This window comes from Misgurnus anguillicaudatus, chromosome 7, assembly GCF_027580225.2.
Source record: "Misgurnus anguillicaudatus chromosome 7, ASM2758022v2, whole genome shotgun sequence".
Taxonomy (NCBI): domain Eukaryota; kingdom Metazoa; phylum Chordata; class Actinopteri; order Cypriniformes; family Cobitidae; genus Misgurnus; species Misgurnus anguillicaudatus.
The window spans coordinates 29,447,595-29,468,478 of record NC_073343.2 but is presented as its reverse complement, the minus strand read 5'-3'; the positions used below and the strand labels follow the sequence as shown (position 1 = coordinate 29,468,478).

The 20,884-nt window shown below is 36.3% G+C and overlaps 1 protein-coding gene across 1 annotated transcript in view; it reads left to right on the top strand.

Moving 5' to 3' along the window:
* Nucleotides 1-20,430, top strand: part of mdga2a (MAM domain containing glycosylphosphatidylinositol anchor 2a) — a 232,707-nt gene extending 212,277 nt beyond the window's left edge. Inside the window, exons 13-17 of the mRNA XM_055171404.2 lie at nt 2,790-2,945; nt 7,094-7,258; nt 15,469-15,599; nt 15,753-15,855; nt 18,007-20,430. Coding sequence (XP_055027379.1) covers nt 2,790-2,945; nt 7,094-7,258; nt 15,469-15,599; nt 15,753-15,855; nt 18,007-18,095 — 644 coding nt within the window. The 3' untranslated portion in view covers nt 18,096-20,430. The remainder of the gene's footprint in view (nt 1-2,789; nt 2,946-7,093; nt 7,259-15,468; nt 15,600-15,752; nt 15,856-18,006) is intronic.
* Nucleotides 20,431-20,884: the final 454 nt, after the last annotated feature.

Sequence of the window (20,884 nt, the reverse complement as noted above, 5' to 3'; positions counted from 1 at the left end):
ATCAGGTTTACATCATCTGAACACCCGGGTGGCAGGGCAAAACTTGCAAATAAACTTGAGATAAACATGAAAACAGCTCGTATTTCCTTCTGTGTATCACTATTAACAACGCACATGCGAACACAGCGCTCCTCGACTACATTACCCAGAGTTCAGCACGGTCTGCACTACAAGCCCCACATTCTTAAACATTGTGGGTTAGTATTTTAATTATTATTTTTTATTAATTATACTCCGAATTTTATTCAGTATTCATTGTATAACCAAATGTATTTGCAGCACATTTTTTTAATTATTAAGTTCATTGTTATTTTGAGAAGTAAGGGGGCACAGTGACTCAAGTGGCCGGGCCATGCCCCCTAGGGCCCGCTCGTGGCGCCGACACTGGCTCACTGTGTCATGCTGATTGTTTTAATGTGTAAACATCTTTACATTTAAGAACTATATATTTAAGAACAATAATTTAAAGTATTTATATTTATTTAATTTGAAGTATAATAACAATTATAGACGACCTTAGCTTGCATTTATTAAAACTAAAATTATTAAAACGATTTATCTTAAAGTTTTTTATTTCTTATGTTTACTGTTTATACTTGTTAACTTTTTAATAAAAGGACCATAATTGCGGTTGTACCACCTTGACTTTTGAGAATATCCAAATGTTGGACAAAAGTTTTTCAATTATCCTGATATTCCTACTGGATCATTTGTAGTTTTGTTAGTTAAGTTAGTTTAGTTAAGTTAGTTTAGTTAGTTTACTTAGTTTAATTAGTTAAGTTAAGTTGGTTTACTAAGTTAAGTTGGTTAAATGAGTTAAGTTAGTTAGTTTTGTTAGTTTAGTTTAGTTACATTAGTTTATTAGTTTAGTTAGTTAAGATATTAAGATAAGTTGGTTTACTAAGTTAAGTTAGTTAAATGAGTTAAGTTTATTAGTTAAGTTAGTTTAGTTTAGTTAGTTTAAGAAAGTTTTGTTAGTTTAGTTAGGTTAAGTTACTGTAGTTAGTTTAGTTAGGTTTACTTTAGTCTCGCGTAGCCAGACCTTCAATACTGAAGGTCTGGTGTTTTTCGCTGCTTTTTCTGGACAAAGCCCGCCCACGAGCTGTTTGACCGACATGTCAAACAACCAATCACAGTTTGTTTCATCTAGCGTCACGTTTCGGACTCCCCACAATAACGAGCCGGCTGGCAACAAGTCAGTTATTGAAATAACCAGCCGCAACCAAATAGTATCTAAATAAACAACATTACTCACCATAGGACAAAGTTGAGCACTTCATCAACAGCCACACCAATGAGACGATCCTGTTAAACGTCTGTTTGAAGCGTATCTCTCCACTTTTTAACACATACAAGCAATTCAGGAGAACCAAACTTTTAAACTCCACTAATTGCCTTAAAGAAAACTCTTGGACGTCTTTTAGAGAGTCGATGCCGCGAACTTTGCATATTATTGAGACTCCAATGTTTAGCTGATCATGATAACTGCTCATTATTATCCACGTGAACACGACTGATTCTCTTCCTCAATGGAACGTCAGAGCTTTGTTTTCCAGGGACTGAAACTTATCGCGACACTCGCGTCTCCTGGAAATCCGTTTTTTTCCAACCAACGACTTTAACATTCTCACAGGGTTTCCAGAAAAGTGTACGAAAAACATCAGACGTTCAGCCAACAGTTTGTGGGCGTGACGTCTGAGGCTGAGACTAGGTTTACTTAGTGTAGTTAGGATAAGTTAGTTTTGCTTTTTTAGTTAAAGTTAGTTAGGTTAGGATAAGTTAGTTTTGCTTTTTTAGTTAAAGTTATTTAGTTAGTTTAGTTAGGAGAAATTAGTTTAGTTAGGTTTAGTTAGTTTAGTTAAGATAAGTTATTTTAGTTAAGTTTGTTTAGTTAGTTTTGTTAGTTAAGTAAGTTAAATTAGTTAAGTTTGTTAAGTTAGGTTTAGTTAGTTTAGTGCAGATAAGTTAGTTTAGGTTAAGTTAGTTTAGTTAGTTAAGTTAGTAAAAATTAGTTTAGTTAGGCTAAGTTACTTACTGATACTGATATTCAGGAAATTGTTTCATCATAAAATAATGCCAAAATATCTTATTTTGACTTTTTAAAAATTTTAACATAATTTTTAAATGCATTAATCTGCGAATATGTACGGAAAGTTGCCCTGCCTGCCATTTTACAAATAAATTTAAAAAATACTGAAAATGTATAAAGTGACACAAATATGTCATAAATGTATCAAGGTTTTTTGTATTTTTCTAGCACATAATGTCCCAGACATAAAAATATGCATGTCATGTCGTTGACCCATTAGCTTATGCGTAGCGTAAATGTTGAACATAATCTTACTAGTATTCATAGGTATTCATACAGAAAGTGCATTTCTTGAAAGGGGTTTGAATAGATACGGTTACATATGATCTGGGTGTATGAACAGCTTCTGGAAAAACTCATATAAACATGCATACTGTACATATGAATACAATTAGATATGTGTTTATGAATCCTCTGAGGTTCATACTGAATTCATGAAAGTCTTTGGTTGGTTTTTATTGCATTTTATTGACTGAATATGTTTAACCCCATCACATGTACTTATCGTACTTGAGATATAACATACATTCAAACAATGTTAATGTTTATTTTTCATTTTTGAGCTTCGATCATTATTAAATGTACTTTGTGCATGCGCATGTATAGTTTACATGCAAATGAGAGTTGGAGTTTTATGGTACGGCTGTGTAAAGGTTCTCTGTGCATTTAACTCTTTGTATGTGTGCTGTGTCCTCTATAGATAAGTTTCACTGCAACTTCGAAGAGGAAACTATCTGTATGTTCACCCAAGATAAAACGGAAGAGTTTGATTGGACGAGACACAGCTCTGCCACCAGAAGCACTAAATATACACCCAACACTGGACCCAGCAGTGATCGAACAGGATCTAAACAAGGTATACCTCGCCTCTGCTAATACTTATATATAAATATATCATTATATTGCTAATAGGCAAATTACACATCGGATGATTTAAATTTTCCCAAATAGTTTAATGAATTGGCATTCATCAGTGGATGTTGAGTAAAACACTCATCTTTTCAGCAGAGGAAATGCTTGTGATTTCGCAGAAAGGGTCTGTAATAACATTACTGTCCAAAGGCACTTTCAATTTCTCATGTTGCTGAAGGAGGAAGACGGTCCATGGTTTCCATTAGCCGCACTCTCAGTGAAATTGTGTCAGTCATTAAACCTGACATCAGATCATGACAGATCCAGTTTAGTACTGGATGAGTTTCATGGGTCAACACATCGCTAATGCAATCAGCACTTGTGGTACTTAAAGTAGAGGGAAAGTATGAGTGCTAAGTTTAAATGGGTATTGTCAGTACTTTCACCTGTACTGCATATAGGTGATGCAATCAAATTTGCAATAACAACCCCCCCCCCCCAATATTTATCAAATTTGATATACGGTTGATACCTCAATGTTCAAACTAAATGTACGCCCTTGAGCTGATGTGTTTGTAACTAATATTTGAATGAAAACATGTTTAAGGGCATGCCATATATGTACTGTAAGTCAAAAGCTTTTTAAGACACTTCCTTCAATAAAAGAGAAAAAAAAGTCTTTTAAAAGTCTATGAGAAATGTGAATTGAAAATCATTTGTCCTGTCCTGTGGAGTCACTAAGGTTTTATAGATTATTCTTCATCAGTGTTAGGTTGAATGGCGGTATATTGAAGCTTAGTGAACTCGTGTGTCCTTATAGTTTAAAGGCCAGTTCACACTGGTCAGACAACTACCAACTCCAACAGACACCAACAGACCCAACAGACACCAACAGACAACCACATTCTAAAGTCTCATTGACTTTGATCCAACAACTGCCAACAGGGGTTTCACACTGGTCAGACAGACTCCAACAGACGCGTCTGTTGGAGTCTGTCTGACCAGTGTGAAGTGGCCTTAAAAGGTGTTCTCTCTAAATCAGATTTGAGCTTCTTTATGTTACAGATAATACACAGTTTCTATTCTGTCCTTTTATCATTCACTATGTGTGACCCTGGACCACAAAACCAGTCTTTAACACGGGTGTATTTTGTAGAAAAAGTACAAAATCCGTAATCCGTGCTGTTGTGTTGTAGAAATATTAAAACTTTATAAATGAAAATAACTAGCTTCCGGTAATTCTTGAACATTTCTTAAGTAGTTCTCAAATATTTACTTAAGAACATCTTAATTTTTGTCTTAAGAATAAAATGACAAGCTTTAAAATAAATTATTTCACCCTGCTCATGAGGTTATATCTTCCATTAATCTTTTTACCACCTTGCAATCATTAACGCGATATATATATTACATAAATGAGTGATGTGTTAAGACGAAGATGTTATTTGCTGTTGTAATTTCAATTCAATTCAATTTTATTTATATAGCGCTTTTCACAAATTGGTAATTGTATCAAAGCAGCTTTACATAATAGATGCAGTGAAAAGCACAGAAAATCGACAGATAGCACAACATAATACATGATAGCACAAGCAGCTAAATTTGCTGCGGCTATAAATCAACATTATAAGCAAACGTATTACTAATGTAAAGTATAGAAGTTAAGCCCAAAAAGGCTGCCTCCCCGGGTTGAAAAACCCCCTAGGAGAAAAAAAACCCGGATTTTAATCCGGTGAAGTAAAAAAAGTCATAGGAGGAAAAAACCCTTGGGAGAGAGAAACAAAATCTTATTAGCGTAGGGGCCGTTCACATAAAAAGCAAGTGTCACACAGTGATGTGGTTTTAGTCAGCTCGGTTCCGGACAGGCTAACTATTGCTGGTTAAGTGTATTACATATAGTTGATGATTTAGATTTTTTTTTGTGGGCCCAGGGCGAGTATATGTGTGGGGCTTTAAAACAGAAACAGAACTCATTTGACTAAGGCCAGAGGCCCCACTGCCGTTGTTAATACTAACGTACAGTGGCAAACGGTTCTGTATGACATACTATTTTTAAAATCATGGGAAAAGGTTGTAACAGAGGTCAGCTAGTGTATGAAGGCGGTGCGGTGAGTAAATGTCATTCCCTAGTTTTCCAATCGATCCGTCATGCGGGTCGAGCACTCTGGGCCTTTGCTTGCTTCACTCTTTTTGGCCAGCTTCATTATCATCGTCAAAAAAATTCTCGATTTTTTTCTTGAATTTAGTGTTTACGAAAAAATTTCTAAAAAAATTTGCTTACCCTATTGGCAGATTTTTTTGCATGTTTTATGCACAGAATCACTTAAATATGATGTTTTTGGTCTAAAAACTAGACTTATTTTTCTTGGGTCGTTTTGCTCATCAAGAAAAAGCATCTTAATTTAAGAATTTTTATATATTTTTACTGAAAACAAGACAAAAATACTATTTTTCTTGAAAATAATTTTTGCAGTGAACTTAAAGGAAAAAATAAGAACTTTCTTAAGAAGCTTTTTTGAGAATACAAAATATTCTTAACTTTTTTCTTGAATTTGAATTTAAGATAAAAATTGCAGTTAAGATTTTTCTTCTTAACTCTTTCCCCTTTTTTTCATCTCGTCAATCAAGAGAAAACGCTTCCCCGCAATGACGAGTATTTCCGTCTTTCTGCAATACCGCTATTATCCACTAGGTGGATAACTTTTTAACTTCCACAACTTTTTAAAACCGGAAGTATTGCCCTATGGCAAGCTGTTGCATGTCCGTGTCTGTTTTAAAGATCGCTCTGAATGGGATCTCTATGAAAAGTCCGTCCCAAAAATGGAATTATCTGCTTTTTGCTCAAAATGTGGTGTTTTTGCAGAAACCTACCCATATTCAAAAGCTGATTACAAAAGACCTACTGAAGGTAGGATGAAATGTTTTTTTTTTTTTTTGAAAGCAGAGGGTCTGTTCTTTCATTTAGTATATTGTATGTTTATATATTTGAAGAAGAAGATTTTCTGGAAGGCATTAAACTTTTGTGAAAATCATGAAAAACGCTGGCGCTGGCTGGCAACTTTTTTAAAAAAGCTGGCGGTGAAAGAGTTAAGAATGTTTTGTGAATCCGGCCCCAGATTCAGAACCATGATCAAAAAACATACACAGAGTTTTTACAGTTTCTGGATCAGTGAGTGCTTTAGTGTTTTATAAGTTGGGTAAGAGCACCACCTAGTGGATAATAGCAGAAATATGGATAGACGTAAAAACTCGTCATTGGCAGGGAAGCGTTTTCTCTTAATTGACGAGATAATTGAGAGAATGGCAGGGAAAGAGTTAAGTACTGAAATAGGCTTTGCAATTATGGCCGCAGAGTCCGAATACTTTCCATAAAGAGCCTTTGAGTCCGCCCAGCAAAGATAGCATTGAACTGTTAAGGGCATTGGGATCATCAGAGATGGAGCAGAACATCATCTTAAAGTTGTTAACTTTTTATAAGCAATGTTAGCAGAAAAGTGCAAACCACCTGAAAGCTGCTTATGAAGCTGAATATGGTGTCTAAAGCCTGGGTATAGTCTGTTTTTTAACGTATACGTGAGCGTATGGGACACCAGTCGATCGCACAGCCTTGCAAAGCATAGTTCATTTAAGTCGTACACTAACGCTGACATGCGTACTGTACACGGACCATCACGTACACGTAGACAAAATTTACTATACTTCAACCTTAACTTGAACATTAACTACCGTCTGAGCTTCTTAGTTTTTTTGTTTGGGGTGCCCTTTGACAGTCAGAAAATTTCTCTAAATCTTCTGAAGATAGCGAACCTGTGTCATGAGGTCACATTTATATATTCTTCAGAGCTGCCAGAAAAATGTGAAGGTGTGAAATTTCAGAACAATAATAAGGGTATTTTCTGAGTTCATTTTCGTAAAATATCGCTTGTAACACCTCTAATTGACTTCTTGCATTCTCTGGGGTCTTTTATGTCTTGAAAGGTTAAAGCCAGACTAAAAAATATCATTCCAGCGCTTCTATATTTAAAGCTACAAAGGGAAGCGTCACATCAAATACAAGACAAAGACGCTGCGCTTTTGGCTCTGCCTTTACAAACTGTCGCTACTGTGATGTCGAGTTTCTTTTTATTGACTTCTCTTATGTCTTTTACGCAGGCTTCTATATGTACATTGAGACTTCACGGCCGCGTCTGGAGGGAGATAAAGCAAGACTATTGACCCCATCCTTCACAGTTGCTCCTAAAAATCCTTATGGGAATGTGGTCACCAACCCAACTTATTGCTTTAGCTTCTACTACCACATGTATGGAAGGCATATAGGTGAGTTACTGTTTTATTATGTAAACCAAGCATCATTTAAAACCAAAGCAGAGCTACCTGCAGAGCATGCCAGCATGTATTCTGATGAAGTCGTCATTGTGTGCAAGTGTATGCAAATGACTCTTTTCAATTGTTTGCACTTTCTAATTACTGTCAATGTGCAGTCGACCGGAACCTCGGCACCGACTAACAGATGTTTGACATCACAACTCGACCGTTCAAAATGAATGCATTACGTCCTCGACGGTCAGCCACGCAATGAAGGCGACACACGTGCATTAATGTCACAGCAAATGACTTATTTTGTCACATAATCAATATAGTATTTACATTTAAGAAATGTGATGTGAAACGCCACCTGAAGTCACTTTATAGTGATTTTTTGTTTTCTACAAAAAAGTATCCTATTATGTACAGAACATTCTGTGAAAAAAAACCTTGATATATTTAATATTGAATGAGGAAGATCATATCAAAGATTGAAATCAAACTTTGATTCTCTTAATCTCATAAATATTAAACTTGAGCCTGGATTTCACAGACAGGGTGACAAATGTCACATCAGCTTACATATACGCATTTATATATCCAGATATTGTTATACCTAAAGTTAGCTTGTTTCCATTTTTATTGCAGGATAATTAAGTACATACATGAACAGAGTACACATTCAAATCTTAATAATGACATAAAAACTAAGTGAACTAAATGCTTTATGTATAGAAAAAAATGCATTGCATTACATTTAAAAGCAAATATTTGAAATAATTCAATTCAAATTCATTTGTATAGCACATTTCACAATGCTTCAAAGCTGCTTTTCAGAAAATTCACATTTATGAATGAAAATAAAGTTATATTTAGTATATTTATTTATATTTTGCACTGTAAAAAGTGACTATTGGGCCTTCTTAAACAAATTTCTTCAATTGGTAACATTTAAAAAAATATGTTTTGTCAATTTGAATGTTTCACTTAAAGTGAGAAAATGTAGGGTGAATTTTTTTATTACTTCATTTAGTAACATATAGAAAAATAAGCTTTTTTAACTGAAATATTTCACTTAAAGTGAGAAGAAAAAAAGATTTTTTAGATGTTACCAATTAAAGTAATTTTTAAGTTAACCAAACTTTCACTTTTTACAGTTTAATAAAGCTATAAACTTATAAAGTTGTAATTATTAATTATGTTTTTTACAGTTAGCAAATTATTGTGTGTTTTATAGCAATGATAGGTGATAATAAAATGTATTATATGTGACTCTGGACCACAAAACCAGTCATAAGTATCACGGGTATATTTGTAGCATAGCCAAAAATACATTGTATGGGTTTAAATTGTTTTTTGTAATGCCAAAAATCATTAGGATATTAAGTTAAGGTCATGTTACATGAAGATATTTTTTTAATTTCCTGCTGTAAATATATAAAAAATGTATTTATCATTAGTAATATGTGTTGCTAAGGACTTAATTTGTAAAATTTTAAAAGCAATTTTCTTAATATTTTGCACCCTAACCTAACCCTAACCTAACCCTAACCCTAACCAGATTTTCAAATAGTTGTATATCGTCCAAATATTGCCTTATACTAACAAACCATACATCAATGGAAAGCTTATTTATTCTGTAAATCTTAGTTTCAAACCATTGGCCCTTATGGTTTTGTGGTCCAGGGTTACATACACAGCGGCAAGAAATAGTATGTAAACCTTTTGGAAATTTAATAGTTTTCTGAATAAATTTGTCATAAAATGTAATCTGATCTTTTTCTAAGTCAAGGGTATTGACAAACATATTGTTTCTATAAATAATTACACACAAAAAAAATCTTTCATGTCTTTATTGAGAACAACCAGAAAAACCTCATAGTACTTGTGGAAAAAGTAAGTGAAACCTTGAGTTAATGACCTCAAAAATAGCTAATTGGAGTCAGATTTTAACACACCTGTAGTCTGGTTAAGATAATACGTTTGGAGGTGTGGACTACAGCTACTTTGACTAATAAAAACTTAAACCCCTTAAACTTTTGGAGTTTGCTCTGCACAAGAAGAACACACTTATGTGAGCCATGCCTCACCAAAAAGAGCTTTCAGATGAGCTACCATCAAGATAAAGCTGGAAAGGGTTACAAAGTTATTTCAAAGACTTTATAAATTCACCAGTCTAAAGTTAGGCAAACAAACTACAAATGGAGGCGCTTTGGGACTGTTGCTACTCTACAGAAACAACCCTGAACAGCCAAAGATTTGAAGGCATCATTGAACCTTGCTAACATCTTTGTTCACGAGTCTACAATACGTAAAACACTGAACAAGCAGGGTATCCACGGCAAGACACTGCTTACTAAAAAGAACATTGCTGCACGCCTGAAGTTCGCAAAAAAGCACATTGACACTGCACAGTGGTATTGACTAAATGTTTTGTGGACTGATGAAACTAAGATTGAACTATTTGGATAAACACACAGCGCTACATCTGGTGTAGAAGGGCACGGCATATCCTCATGAAAACATCACCCCAACTGTAAAGTATGGTGGGGGAAACATCATGATTTGGGCCTGCTTTGCCGTATCAGGACCTGGATGTCAGACAATATATCAGACAATTCTTCAGGATTATGTGAAAATGTCTTTACGTCGGCTGAAACTGTGTAGTAGGTGGGTGATGCATCAGGACAATGACCCAAAACACAGGAGCAAGTCCACAACAGAATGGCTTCAGAAAAACAAAATCCACCTTTTGAAGTGGCCAAGTCAGAGCCCAGTCCTGAATCCAATAAAGATGCTATGGATTGACTTGAAAAGGGTCATACACATAGGGTGGCCATTCGTGCCAGTTCCGCCGGACATGTCCCAAACATGTTTTCAGGTTCGTTCTCCGGAAGTTGTGTTGGTCGACCGCATACGTCATCAAGGTTTAATATTTCGGGTTTAATTTCAGAAAAGCAACCGTTACATTTCAATGTAAGAATGAAACTACAATGATTGTATGTCTTAAAATAAATAATCTTAATTTTCTAATGTATTTTAACTGAAATGTGAGAACCTCGATGACGTATGCAGTCGAGCAACGTGACTTCCGGAGAACAAACCTGAAAACATGTTCGAGACGTGTCCGGCGGAACAGGCACGAATGGCCACCCTACATACACATGACCTCCAAAGAAATTTTTTGTGGAGTTATTTTTAGACACATGCTTGTCAATACCCTTGAATTAGAGCAAGATTAGTTTACATGTTATGAAAAATTTATTCAGAAAACCATAAAATTCCAAAAGGTTCACTTACTTTTCTTGACAGTTTTCTATGATAATCCATAGATGATGTCATTAATCCAGAGATGTAATTTTACTTCTAAAACAACACAAATCTGTTATTTTATATTTGTTGTCAATACTTTATTAAATTAGTTTTTTTCTTTATCATTAGCCTCTTTCACACGGTAATTCTGGTAAATTACCATGAATTTACCAGAATGAATTTACCAGTAAATACAAAAATGTGCTGTTCACACATGCAGTGACGTTCCGTCTTTTTACCAGTAAGACATCATTCACACATCAGTATCAAAATAACGGTAAACTCGGAGAGAAAGCGGAAGTTACCTGTGGCGGGTTATGACTTAATATCCACGGTCCGTATTTTGTTGTTTTCACATCTGTGGCAAACGGTCGCGAAGTTGCTCGTGACCAAACAACATTGCGTTAGGCGGCGTCAAACGGAACCTGCGCGTTTGCACATTAGGCTTCACAGATGGTGTGCAAAGGACGTCGGCAATTAGATGGTAAGCTGTTTTAAACAACTTTGGTGAAGAAATGTGGATGTTAACTTCAGGTGTGCTCGACTTTTAAGCAACATGTGTGTGGAAACGTCCGTAAACAGTCTGGGGGAAACCGCGTCACCTGTATAAAAAACTTTCTGATTGGCCCGCCCGATCTGTCAGCGCGGTCTGACGTCATCTAAATGCCGGTAATGCTATATTTTTGGTTCACACACAGCGCTTACCGGCAAATTACCGTTAATCTTACAACCTGTCTTACTGGTAAATTGGGAGCACTGATTTACCGGAAAGGTTCTGTTCACACATGACATGTTAACTGCAATTTACCAGTAAATTGCCAGTAAAGACTGTATGTGTGAAAGGGACTATTGATTATTGTTGTGTATAAAACTCTCTAGGGATAAGAGTTTAATTCAGGTAAAAATTGTGGAAGATACAGTAGGTATTATAATCATTTTAACCAAATTTTGGCTCCAATATAATATGCAAAATGCCTCAGTCCTCATTGGATTTGACCTGTTACTATCAAGGCCTAATTTTAAACCGAGCCAGAGCGAGAAGCTTTTAGTTCACATCTGGGAAAGATGCCTATAGATTTTATTTTAATGACCATGAAACTTCCAAGAAGATGGAGCTCAGTTACCGGCAAATTACCGGTGTTATTGTCAGTTGGATAAATATATTGTTCTTATGCGTATACATGCAAGTCAGATAATTGCAGTCTGTCTGTTGCAGTCAGGCTTTCTATGTGATGGAAAAACTGGTGGTTTCTCATGCACCATGAGTGCTGTAAATGACTTTGACCTGTAACTCAATTTGCACTGTAAATACATTTCTTTGGTTTCTTTTCATACCCGCTTTGGCTGCAGTTGTGCCGGACATATAGTTGCACCTCTGGGATGGAAATGACCCAGACGGCCTCACAGACAAGCTTGTAACTGCAATTTTCTGCTTCACAAAGCCGTGTGCTTTCCGAATAGAAAGTGTGGCGCTAATTCCAATTCACCGTGGTGTGCTTCTCCTGGCTTTTTACACGTGGGCTCTTTGGGCATCTGAGGTTAAAAACCCATGTGCCCAACAAGATCTTCTGTATGGCTGCACAGCAAAGAACTGACACAACATGGTTAGATTGCTCTTTTGATACAAAAGCCAGCACAAGTGGCTTTAAAGTGGGCAGAAAGCAGATGGAGATGGGCTGTTTTGCATTTATTTATTTTTGAATTGCAGGTGCTATTTTTTTAGAAATGAATTTTGAAATGTACTTTTGAAATGCTCAACTGGTATTAGCAGCGTGAAAGGTCATGGGTTCGATCATAAAGAACACACATACTGATCAAATGTATAGTGTAAGTCGCTTCAGATAAAAGCGTATGCAAATGCATAATTGTAATGTTAATGTGGAGAATGCAGTCGTATCAGTGGCCTATTAAAAACTGATTTATGATTTACACTGTGCTGGTCCCCTCATGGGGTCCACCATGATGAGATCACGAAACCAACTAAATACTGCTGATAAACTTCATTATCAGATGGTTTGCGCACAGAATAAATGAGTTATAACTGTTTTCACTTCAAACATGTGAAGAGTTCAGATGCAAAAGCTTCTAAGGGGTCATGCACACCAAAGCATTTAAACCCTGAAACGCTGCTGAAAACGCCAGGCGGACGCCAAATGTGGGTGCTTTCCAGCTGATTTGCATGATACTTCTGCTTTGTCATTGAAAGATGCACCAGTTGGTTATTGTAATATGTTTGTCCCGCCCATCCTTCATTGTGACCCTAAAATCTTCAATTCTTAAAAAGTCTCCAATCACTCTTTACTGTCCTTTCTGAATAAAGGATCAAAAATGTGGTCAATATCCTAATATATTCAGTAAGTATTCATCAAATTCTTCTTTACACTTAGAGGACTTTGCTGAAAAATTGAGATGTCGTTAAACAGATTCTGCTAACAAACTGGTATTTCTGAAAGGCCTCATATAGGTATTAAAGGTGCATTGTGTAACTTTTAGAAGGATCCAATTACAGAAATGCACTATTATATACATAAATATATTATCAGTGGTGTATAAAGACCTAACATAATGAACTATTATGTGTTTACCTTAGAATAAGCCGTTTTTATTTACATATACTGCAGGTCCACTTACATGGAAGTCGCCATTTTGTGCCGCCATGTTTCTGCAGTAGCCCTAAATGGACAAACTGATCAACAGAGCACATTTTGTCACTACTGTATTTTGTCTTAGACAACAACATGTCTGTCCTGTGGCGGCTACCATCGCTTCTCTATGCGTTTCAGTTAACGGTGGACTGAGCCGTTGGTTGCAATTCACAATCTCACTGCTAGATGGTGCTGAAATCTACACACTGCACCTTTAAGCAAATTTGAAGCGAAAGTATTTAAAGAGTAACTAAACCCTAAACCAACTTTTTTTAGTTAATGATCTGTAAGAATGATGCTTTATTAGTGCTGTTTATTGATTTTAGTCAGTTTTTTGACATTTGGATATAAAGGGCCCTATTTTAACGATCTGAAACGCAAGTTCGAAGCGCGAAGCGCAAGTGACTTTGTGGGCGGATCTTGGGCGCTGTTGCTATTTTCCCGGCGGGAGAAATAAGTCTTGCGCCGGGCGCAAATCAATAAGGGGTTGGTCTGAAGTAGGTTCATTATTCATAGGTGTGGTTTGGGCGTAACGTCAAATAAAACAATCAGAACGCTATCCAACATTCCCTTTAAACGCACGGGCGCAAGTTCCATGGCGGGTTGCTATTATTATGACGGATTTGACAGGCGCATGCCAGGAGCGGTTCACAGCCGAGGAGACCCACGTTCTTGTAAGAGCAGTCAAAGACAGAGAAGTTGTTTTGTATGGGGATAGGAGAAACCCGCCCAAATCAGCGTCGGTTAAACAGGCGTGAGAGGAAATAGCCGCAATTGTCTCATCAGCCTACCCGGGCTACATCAGCTGCGCCAAGCACTACCATGATGTCAGGAGACGGGCGGATCCCAAGCTTGCCAGCATAAATCGGGCACGCCGGGCACACAGGAGGACATCCCTGCGTCCACCCTCACCCCTGAAAGGGTTTGGGGGCTTTGAAATCGGACACAAGAAACGCAAGCAAGGTTCAACCCCAAAGTACACTTACAAATCAAGTTCACATACATGAAGGTTTCTTATGAAAACAGTTTAATTGTTATTTAGATAAAATAAACGTAATACAGCCACACAACAAACTTATGAAAATATTTTAATCGTTATTTGCATGATAATTGTTAAACGCTGCCACACAAAATAAATAAAAACTATCACCACAATGCTCACCACAATGATTTCCCTTATCTCATGTATTAATATTTTTTATTGTAACAATTAATGATTTGCAAAAATAACTGTTGCATCTGTGTAGATTAGATAAGCAATGCGCGTTGTGCACGCTATACATTATGGTCAAGCATGCGCCCTAAAAATAGCATAATGAACCACGCGCCACTGACTTTAGCCTAGTTTTTTTTTGTTAGTAGCGCAATTGTTTTTTGAAACTGCAAAATAGCATAAGAGATGGTTTGCGCCGGAGCACGCCTCCTTTTTTGCGCTGAACCGCCCAGGGAGCGCAAGTTCATTCCCTAGTTTCCCGACGTGCGTCTGTGGAGGGAAAAACCCGCTGTGCGCCAGTGCAAAATACGAAATGATACATGCGTCACTGACAAAGTCAATTGCGCTGGTTGCAAGATAGGGCCCAAAGTGTTTCAATACTACAACATATGGTGTAAAAACGTCTGAGTGCTGCCCTCTTCAGGTTAAACGGTGGCTACTGCAGTTGAATTTTCCTTTTGGATGTTGGGTCCAAAAAATAACTTGTGACGTAAGCAGGTTCAAGCTCACCACGCCCTTGTTACGATCTCTCCACACACTTGGTACGAGCTTAGTTCGTCCCCTCTATCTCCGTTGGGGTCTGCCCACTTTTCTTGCATTTTTCAAATATTGCCAGTGGGTGGAGTCAGGCTCTGACCAGGGGTTTAGTTACGCTTTAATGAACATATAATAGATGCCTAAAGCATTCAGTTAATATTATTATCTTATTTTTGATAGAGGTGACATTTAGCGACTTTTGCATTTGAGCTCTTTATATGTTAGCATTGTCTCTGTATTTTCTGTTTCATTGGCTTTCATTTACAGGAAAATTAAGCATATCACTCAACTCAATTTCTAACTGTTAAGAAACCATTTTATATCATTAGCTTATATTAGAGCCCATTTTAAAAATATGAAACAACAGCAGTGATTTTGTTCATGATCCCTTTATCATTAATTTTTCTAGAGAAAGTCTATTCAAGGTCATCGAGCCTTGCGGTTGCTATGTAACACAGAGGAAAGGTTCAGTACAGTACAGTGTGTATTTAACTGGCCACATTGCTTTTTTCAAGGAACGTTAAACGTGTATTTGAGGCAGAAGAGTCAGACGGGTCCAGATGTCTCTGTGTGGACTTTGAGTGGAAACCAAGGAGATCGTTGGAGGCAGGCCAGAGTTAACATCCATCCAACATCGTCTTTTCAGGTTAGAGAATGCCAGAGTTCTTCATCCCATTCATTTTTCTTCTTTATAAAGGTAACGACTTTGACGATCATTTTGATGTTTTAGCTTTGCAAAATATACGTTTTTTGAGTTTTGTAATGATGTATAATTATTTTTTCCTGCCTGTTTGTGTAGATTATTTTGGAGGGTATTCGGGGTTCTGGTATTGAAGGGGATATTGCCATAGATGATGTGATCATAGAGGAAGGGGAATGCCGAGACCCTCCACCCAGCAGTAGTGAGTATATTAAACATTTAGCATTTTAAATGTATAGCTTCTTGTTTTTAGAGCATTAAGTGTTAAAAATCAAGTATTGTTGTGTTCATGTCTATGTGGTGTTTTTAATATGTGCTTTAACCTGATAAGGAACACTCTGCCGTACACGGTACACCCCCTCCCTTGCACGTGAGGCTGCATTACGTCATTGTAACTGAGAAGCATGAAATCTTCAAAATATACGGTCATGCGGCACATCATTGTAAAGCTTGGACTTTCGGGATTTCATTAAGCGCACACACAAAGCATAATATGATTTTTAGCAGTCATAAAACTGTAATCTAGTTGTTAGTTACCTGAACCGGGCGGCGCCGATTTAGGATATTTACTTACCTTCAAAATCTTCCCTTTATTCGCTTCGGTGAAATTGTCCAAAACAAATTGTTCATAAATCCCCAAAAGTCCAAGGAAATGGAATATCCAAGTCTTTTAATCCAAAACGATTTGTTAATCTCACAATCTTGACGTTTCTGACTGAATTGCGATATAAATAGTGTATACAATTAGTTCACTAACGGACATTCGTTCGAATCTCACTTTTCATTAACGATTTATAATGAATATATTCGGATGTCACGTTTATTGTGCAACGTCTGAGGAACAAATACGCCCCCTTGTGGAATTTCAGCCGTTTCATAAGAGGCTACGACAAACCATGTGCAAATTCGTCATTCAACATCAGTATTTTTCATAAAATTGCAGTTCACAATGCATGCAATGTATAAGCCAGAGTTTCCCACACTTGTGGTAAGTGGTAAGCCCTCCAAAAACATAGTAAAAGCCCCACAAACCAGGACCTCCCCATTTCTATATTACATATATTTAATAAAGCGGATTGTCTCTTTGCACAAAATTATCAACATTTATTAACCAGTTTTTCAGAATATCATGTGAATTATGAGAACTACAAGAAATATTTTAAAAATTATGAGAAATATTTTTATATTCTGGTGAAAGATGATGTAAACATTCTTTACAAATATATTTAAATCCATAACACTACATACATTTTGCGTGCTCACGTGAAACTATCGTGCGCGAACGTGAAAAGTTTCACGTGTGCACACAAAAGTTTCTGTTGTGTTGTATTTGAGGGAAAGAAAAAAATCTACAAGTTTGCAACTCTTCCCCTGTGACTTCAAATTTACTGATACACATGTGTGGATAATATACCTTCATATGTGCACGCGAAAGTTTCACGTGAGCATGCGAAAGTTTCATGTGAGCCAGCGAAACTAAACTCGATAGTTTCACATGCGCACACGATAGTTTCACGTGAGCATGTGATAGTTTACATGCGCATGCAAAACTAAACTTTATTTAATTTTTGCTACATATCCCCTTCAGGGGCTCCGTAGTATCTCACCTCACTATAATGGGAAAAAAACAAATTTAGAATATTTTAATTATTTTAATAATTTGATTTAGCCTTCGCCTAGCCTCCCTTCTTTACCGCGACGGCCCACTGTTTGGGAAGCACTGCCATAAGCTAGACATCTGGAACCTGCGAATGCAGAATCTATGTACATGTATATCTATGGTCCAAGCTCTATGATTAAGTAGATGCAGGGACTAATTTACATATTCATAGATCCGCGTTTACTAAAGTAAGTGTGTAGAGTAACATTCAAGCTATTTTAAAGTATGATAATTTTTTTCAAAAACATTTTTATAAATACTATTTTAATGCTAAAAGATGAGTTTTAAGCAATAAAATGATTGACTACAAGGGGTCTTTGAGAGTTAATTGTCTTCGAAATCGAATAAACCTAGTTCTTCATTTTATGATTGGATCAAGAAACGCAGTTGGTTTAAATTAATTATAAACTATAAAAACATTTATGTAATTGAATCATTTTCATTTTTCAATTAGAATCGTTTTTTGTCTGGATTTTTGACACAGCACGTTCCAAAAAAGGCCGATATGTTATAGAGATAAAGACAAATCTCATTAAATGACTTAAATGACTTAATAATTACTTACATGTTCCTGTTGCACAACTGGTAGAGCACAGCAATGGCAAGGGTTCGAATCTTAAGTTAAACCAAATCGAACAAAAATTGTGTGTGTCTGCCAAATGCATATATGGTATATTTTCTTTATTTCTATAGATATAAGATCCCTGGCCTCTCCCACCGCAGTGCATATATGGCAGCTTTGTCTGACGCTACTTTTGATCTTGATCGGCCTCCGGAGGTGACCTCATCACACGAAGGTGGAACCCAGATTCGGCATTCATAGAAATTTCGGCTGACTCGGACTGCCTGAATACAACAACCAAAGATTCATCCCGTCTACACAAAGGTTTGAGATCAGTGTGAATGAAAAGGAAGCGAGAGAGGATATATGTCGTTCTCTAAAAGTAGCGCAGCGATTTCCACTACAGGAAAGTCTATTACAGATGTCAGTGTTATTGAGAAGACAACAGGTGGACCTGGATTCCTACAGCAGGATGGCTTACAAGAGAGACTTCATAGGGGAATCTTTCAAAGCACAAAGACATAACATGTATTTCCATTATTACATGTTTTTGCTTTGTTATATGTCCGCCGCTGTCATCAGAGACCCTGTTACGCCATATTTCATCACATGTCGGCCTGGTACGACTGAAAGAAAAAGTATGTTACCGGCAAACACTGAATGATCGTTCGAAAAAATTGATATTGATTTCTTTTACTTTCCATTTACTTCTTACACTCTAGGTGTATGTCTAAAAATAGAGATGTGTCAAATAAAGTCACGCCGCTTTTGTAGTTCCCTGTACTGTAAGGTTATCGATTTGATGTTAAGATCGGGGCTCCACAAATGTGTTATGTTTTAATGGTGTGTGGAGGTTTGATCTTGATCTTGAACGTTCATATGTACATGTCCTTTGTGTTTAAACAGATATTGAAGTCCGATGAGTTTCACATAAGCTTGACAATTCATGTATTTTTTTTGTATTAGGCACCATTTTAACTGCTGGTGGTCATTTGACACAATGATCGTCTCTCTCTCTTTCTTTCTCTCTTTCTACCTGAGTTGACCTTTCGTTCCACTAAATAAAGGTAGAGGAAAGGGAAAGATAACAGGTGTAGACAATTGTAAACATCAGAAAGTACTTGGCGCAAGTGTGGTTCGCTCAGTTCCCAACTGTGTCCGACTAAGATCATGCCGTTGTTTTCTGTAGGTGCGTAAAAAGATAGCCGTCCTCTTACAAGTCCGGTCACCTTCGGACTCTCGCTGTCTGTAATGAAATCAAGTGCCTTCAGAAAATTCATTCAGAGTCAAACTGTTTCTGCTATCATTTATAGCATTTTCTTTTGGCACAGTTATAACATATTATATATCCGACCCTCTCTGTGAAATCCAGGCGGAAGTCTCATCATCTAATGATGAGATTAGGAGCATCAAAGTTTGATTTGACATGACCTTACTCCATCAATATTAAAAATATCAAGGTTATATTATGTTCTTTACATTATATAGGAGGATTTTATGGTAGGGTCACATATATGTGTGCTATATACAGTATATGCTATATTTATATATATATATATATAGCATTATATATGTACATGAGATATAATATATATGGTAGGGTGAGATGAAAAGGTGAAATACAAAGACCCAAGTTTGAGAGACGGGTGACCGCAGTGCCATGCGACAGCCAAATGTTTCATCGCTGATGTCTTGAGTTTTAGATGTACTGTTGACAGTGATGAGTTATTTTTTGACATCCACCACTTTTAAAGTATACATCGCATCTGCTCCACGTGATATAAAGATGGTCTGAACTTAAAGCACCATTGATTCATCAGAATAACATCTGGGAGCTATTATCACCAGGTGAAAAACAGCCAGGAGGGTCACTGTGAAATCCTCCTTCAAACTGATGAGATGTGTGCCGCTGAAAAAAATACATTTTTCCAACATCCTGAAGACTCAAGGACTGAGATGAAACTTCAAAAGACTGATGAAAGACGTTCAGCCTTGAAGATCTGGATCCATTCGCTTGGATTCATACAACAAATGATATTTTATTACTCGAATGGAAATGACTGCTCTTTTACAACAAACAAAAAAACTCTTACAAACTCTGAACTACCTGAGACCATCTGTTACCTTATTCAGCTGGTTTTTGGAAATGTATTGTAAAATCACTTTTATCATACATTATTTTCATTTCCGATGAGGATTTACATTGATGGAAATGTTTGTTTTTGTCTTAAAACATTAATTTACCAGATCCCTTTGCATTATTATATTATGGCATAATTTGAACTTATTATAAGGTTATATCAAATATATGAGATTATATGCAAATACACTTAGGGAGGTTTATGGAAAAGGTTTCACAATGATGAATATTCAGAAAAAGAAGCACAACGTGAAATAATATTGATATAAAATACAACAACACGGTACTTTCAACACACAATAAGTTGTTTTTCTCAATTTTATTAAAATCACAGTCAATAAACTACAGAAAAGCTCTTTATGTAAAGAAAAAAGAAATATTTTACATCTCGGTTCAATAAAAGGCTTTCATGGTATGTGTGCCAATTTTCTCATTTGATAATTTATTTGACATTTAATTCAGTTGCTTTATATCTTATAAACTGTACACAAAACATGACTACACTGTAAACAAATTACAGTATTACTGGGTATTACTGGCAACTAGCTGCCGGTATCTTACTGTAGATTTTACATGTATGTTATTTACTGGCAACAGTTTGTTCAAAGTTAAATGAACATGAAACATTTTCAGACTTTATCTTCTACAGTAAGTTACTGGCAACCAGCTGCATAAATACAGCAGTGATACACTGTAAAAAATCTGTTTTACCTTTAAAAAAAATCCATCCCCAACTTTGCTGTTAAAACCTTTTATTTTTACACATTCTTCTCATTCGCAATTATTTACTGTATTTTTTACAACAGAGTTCTGTATACTTTACAATTTATTAACTGATATGTCTAAATGGGTGATTCTCACGAAAACTT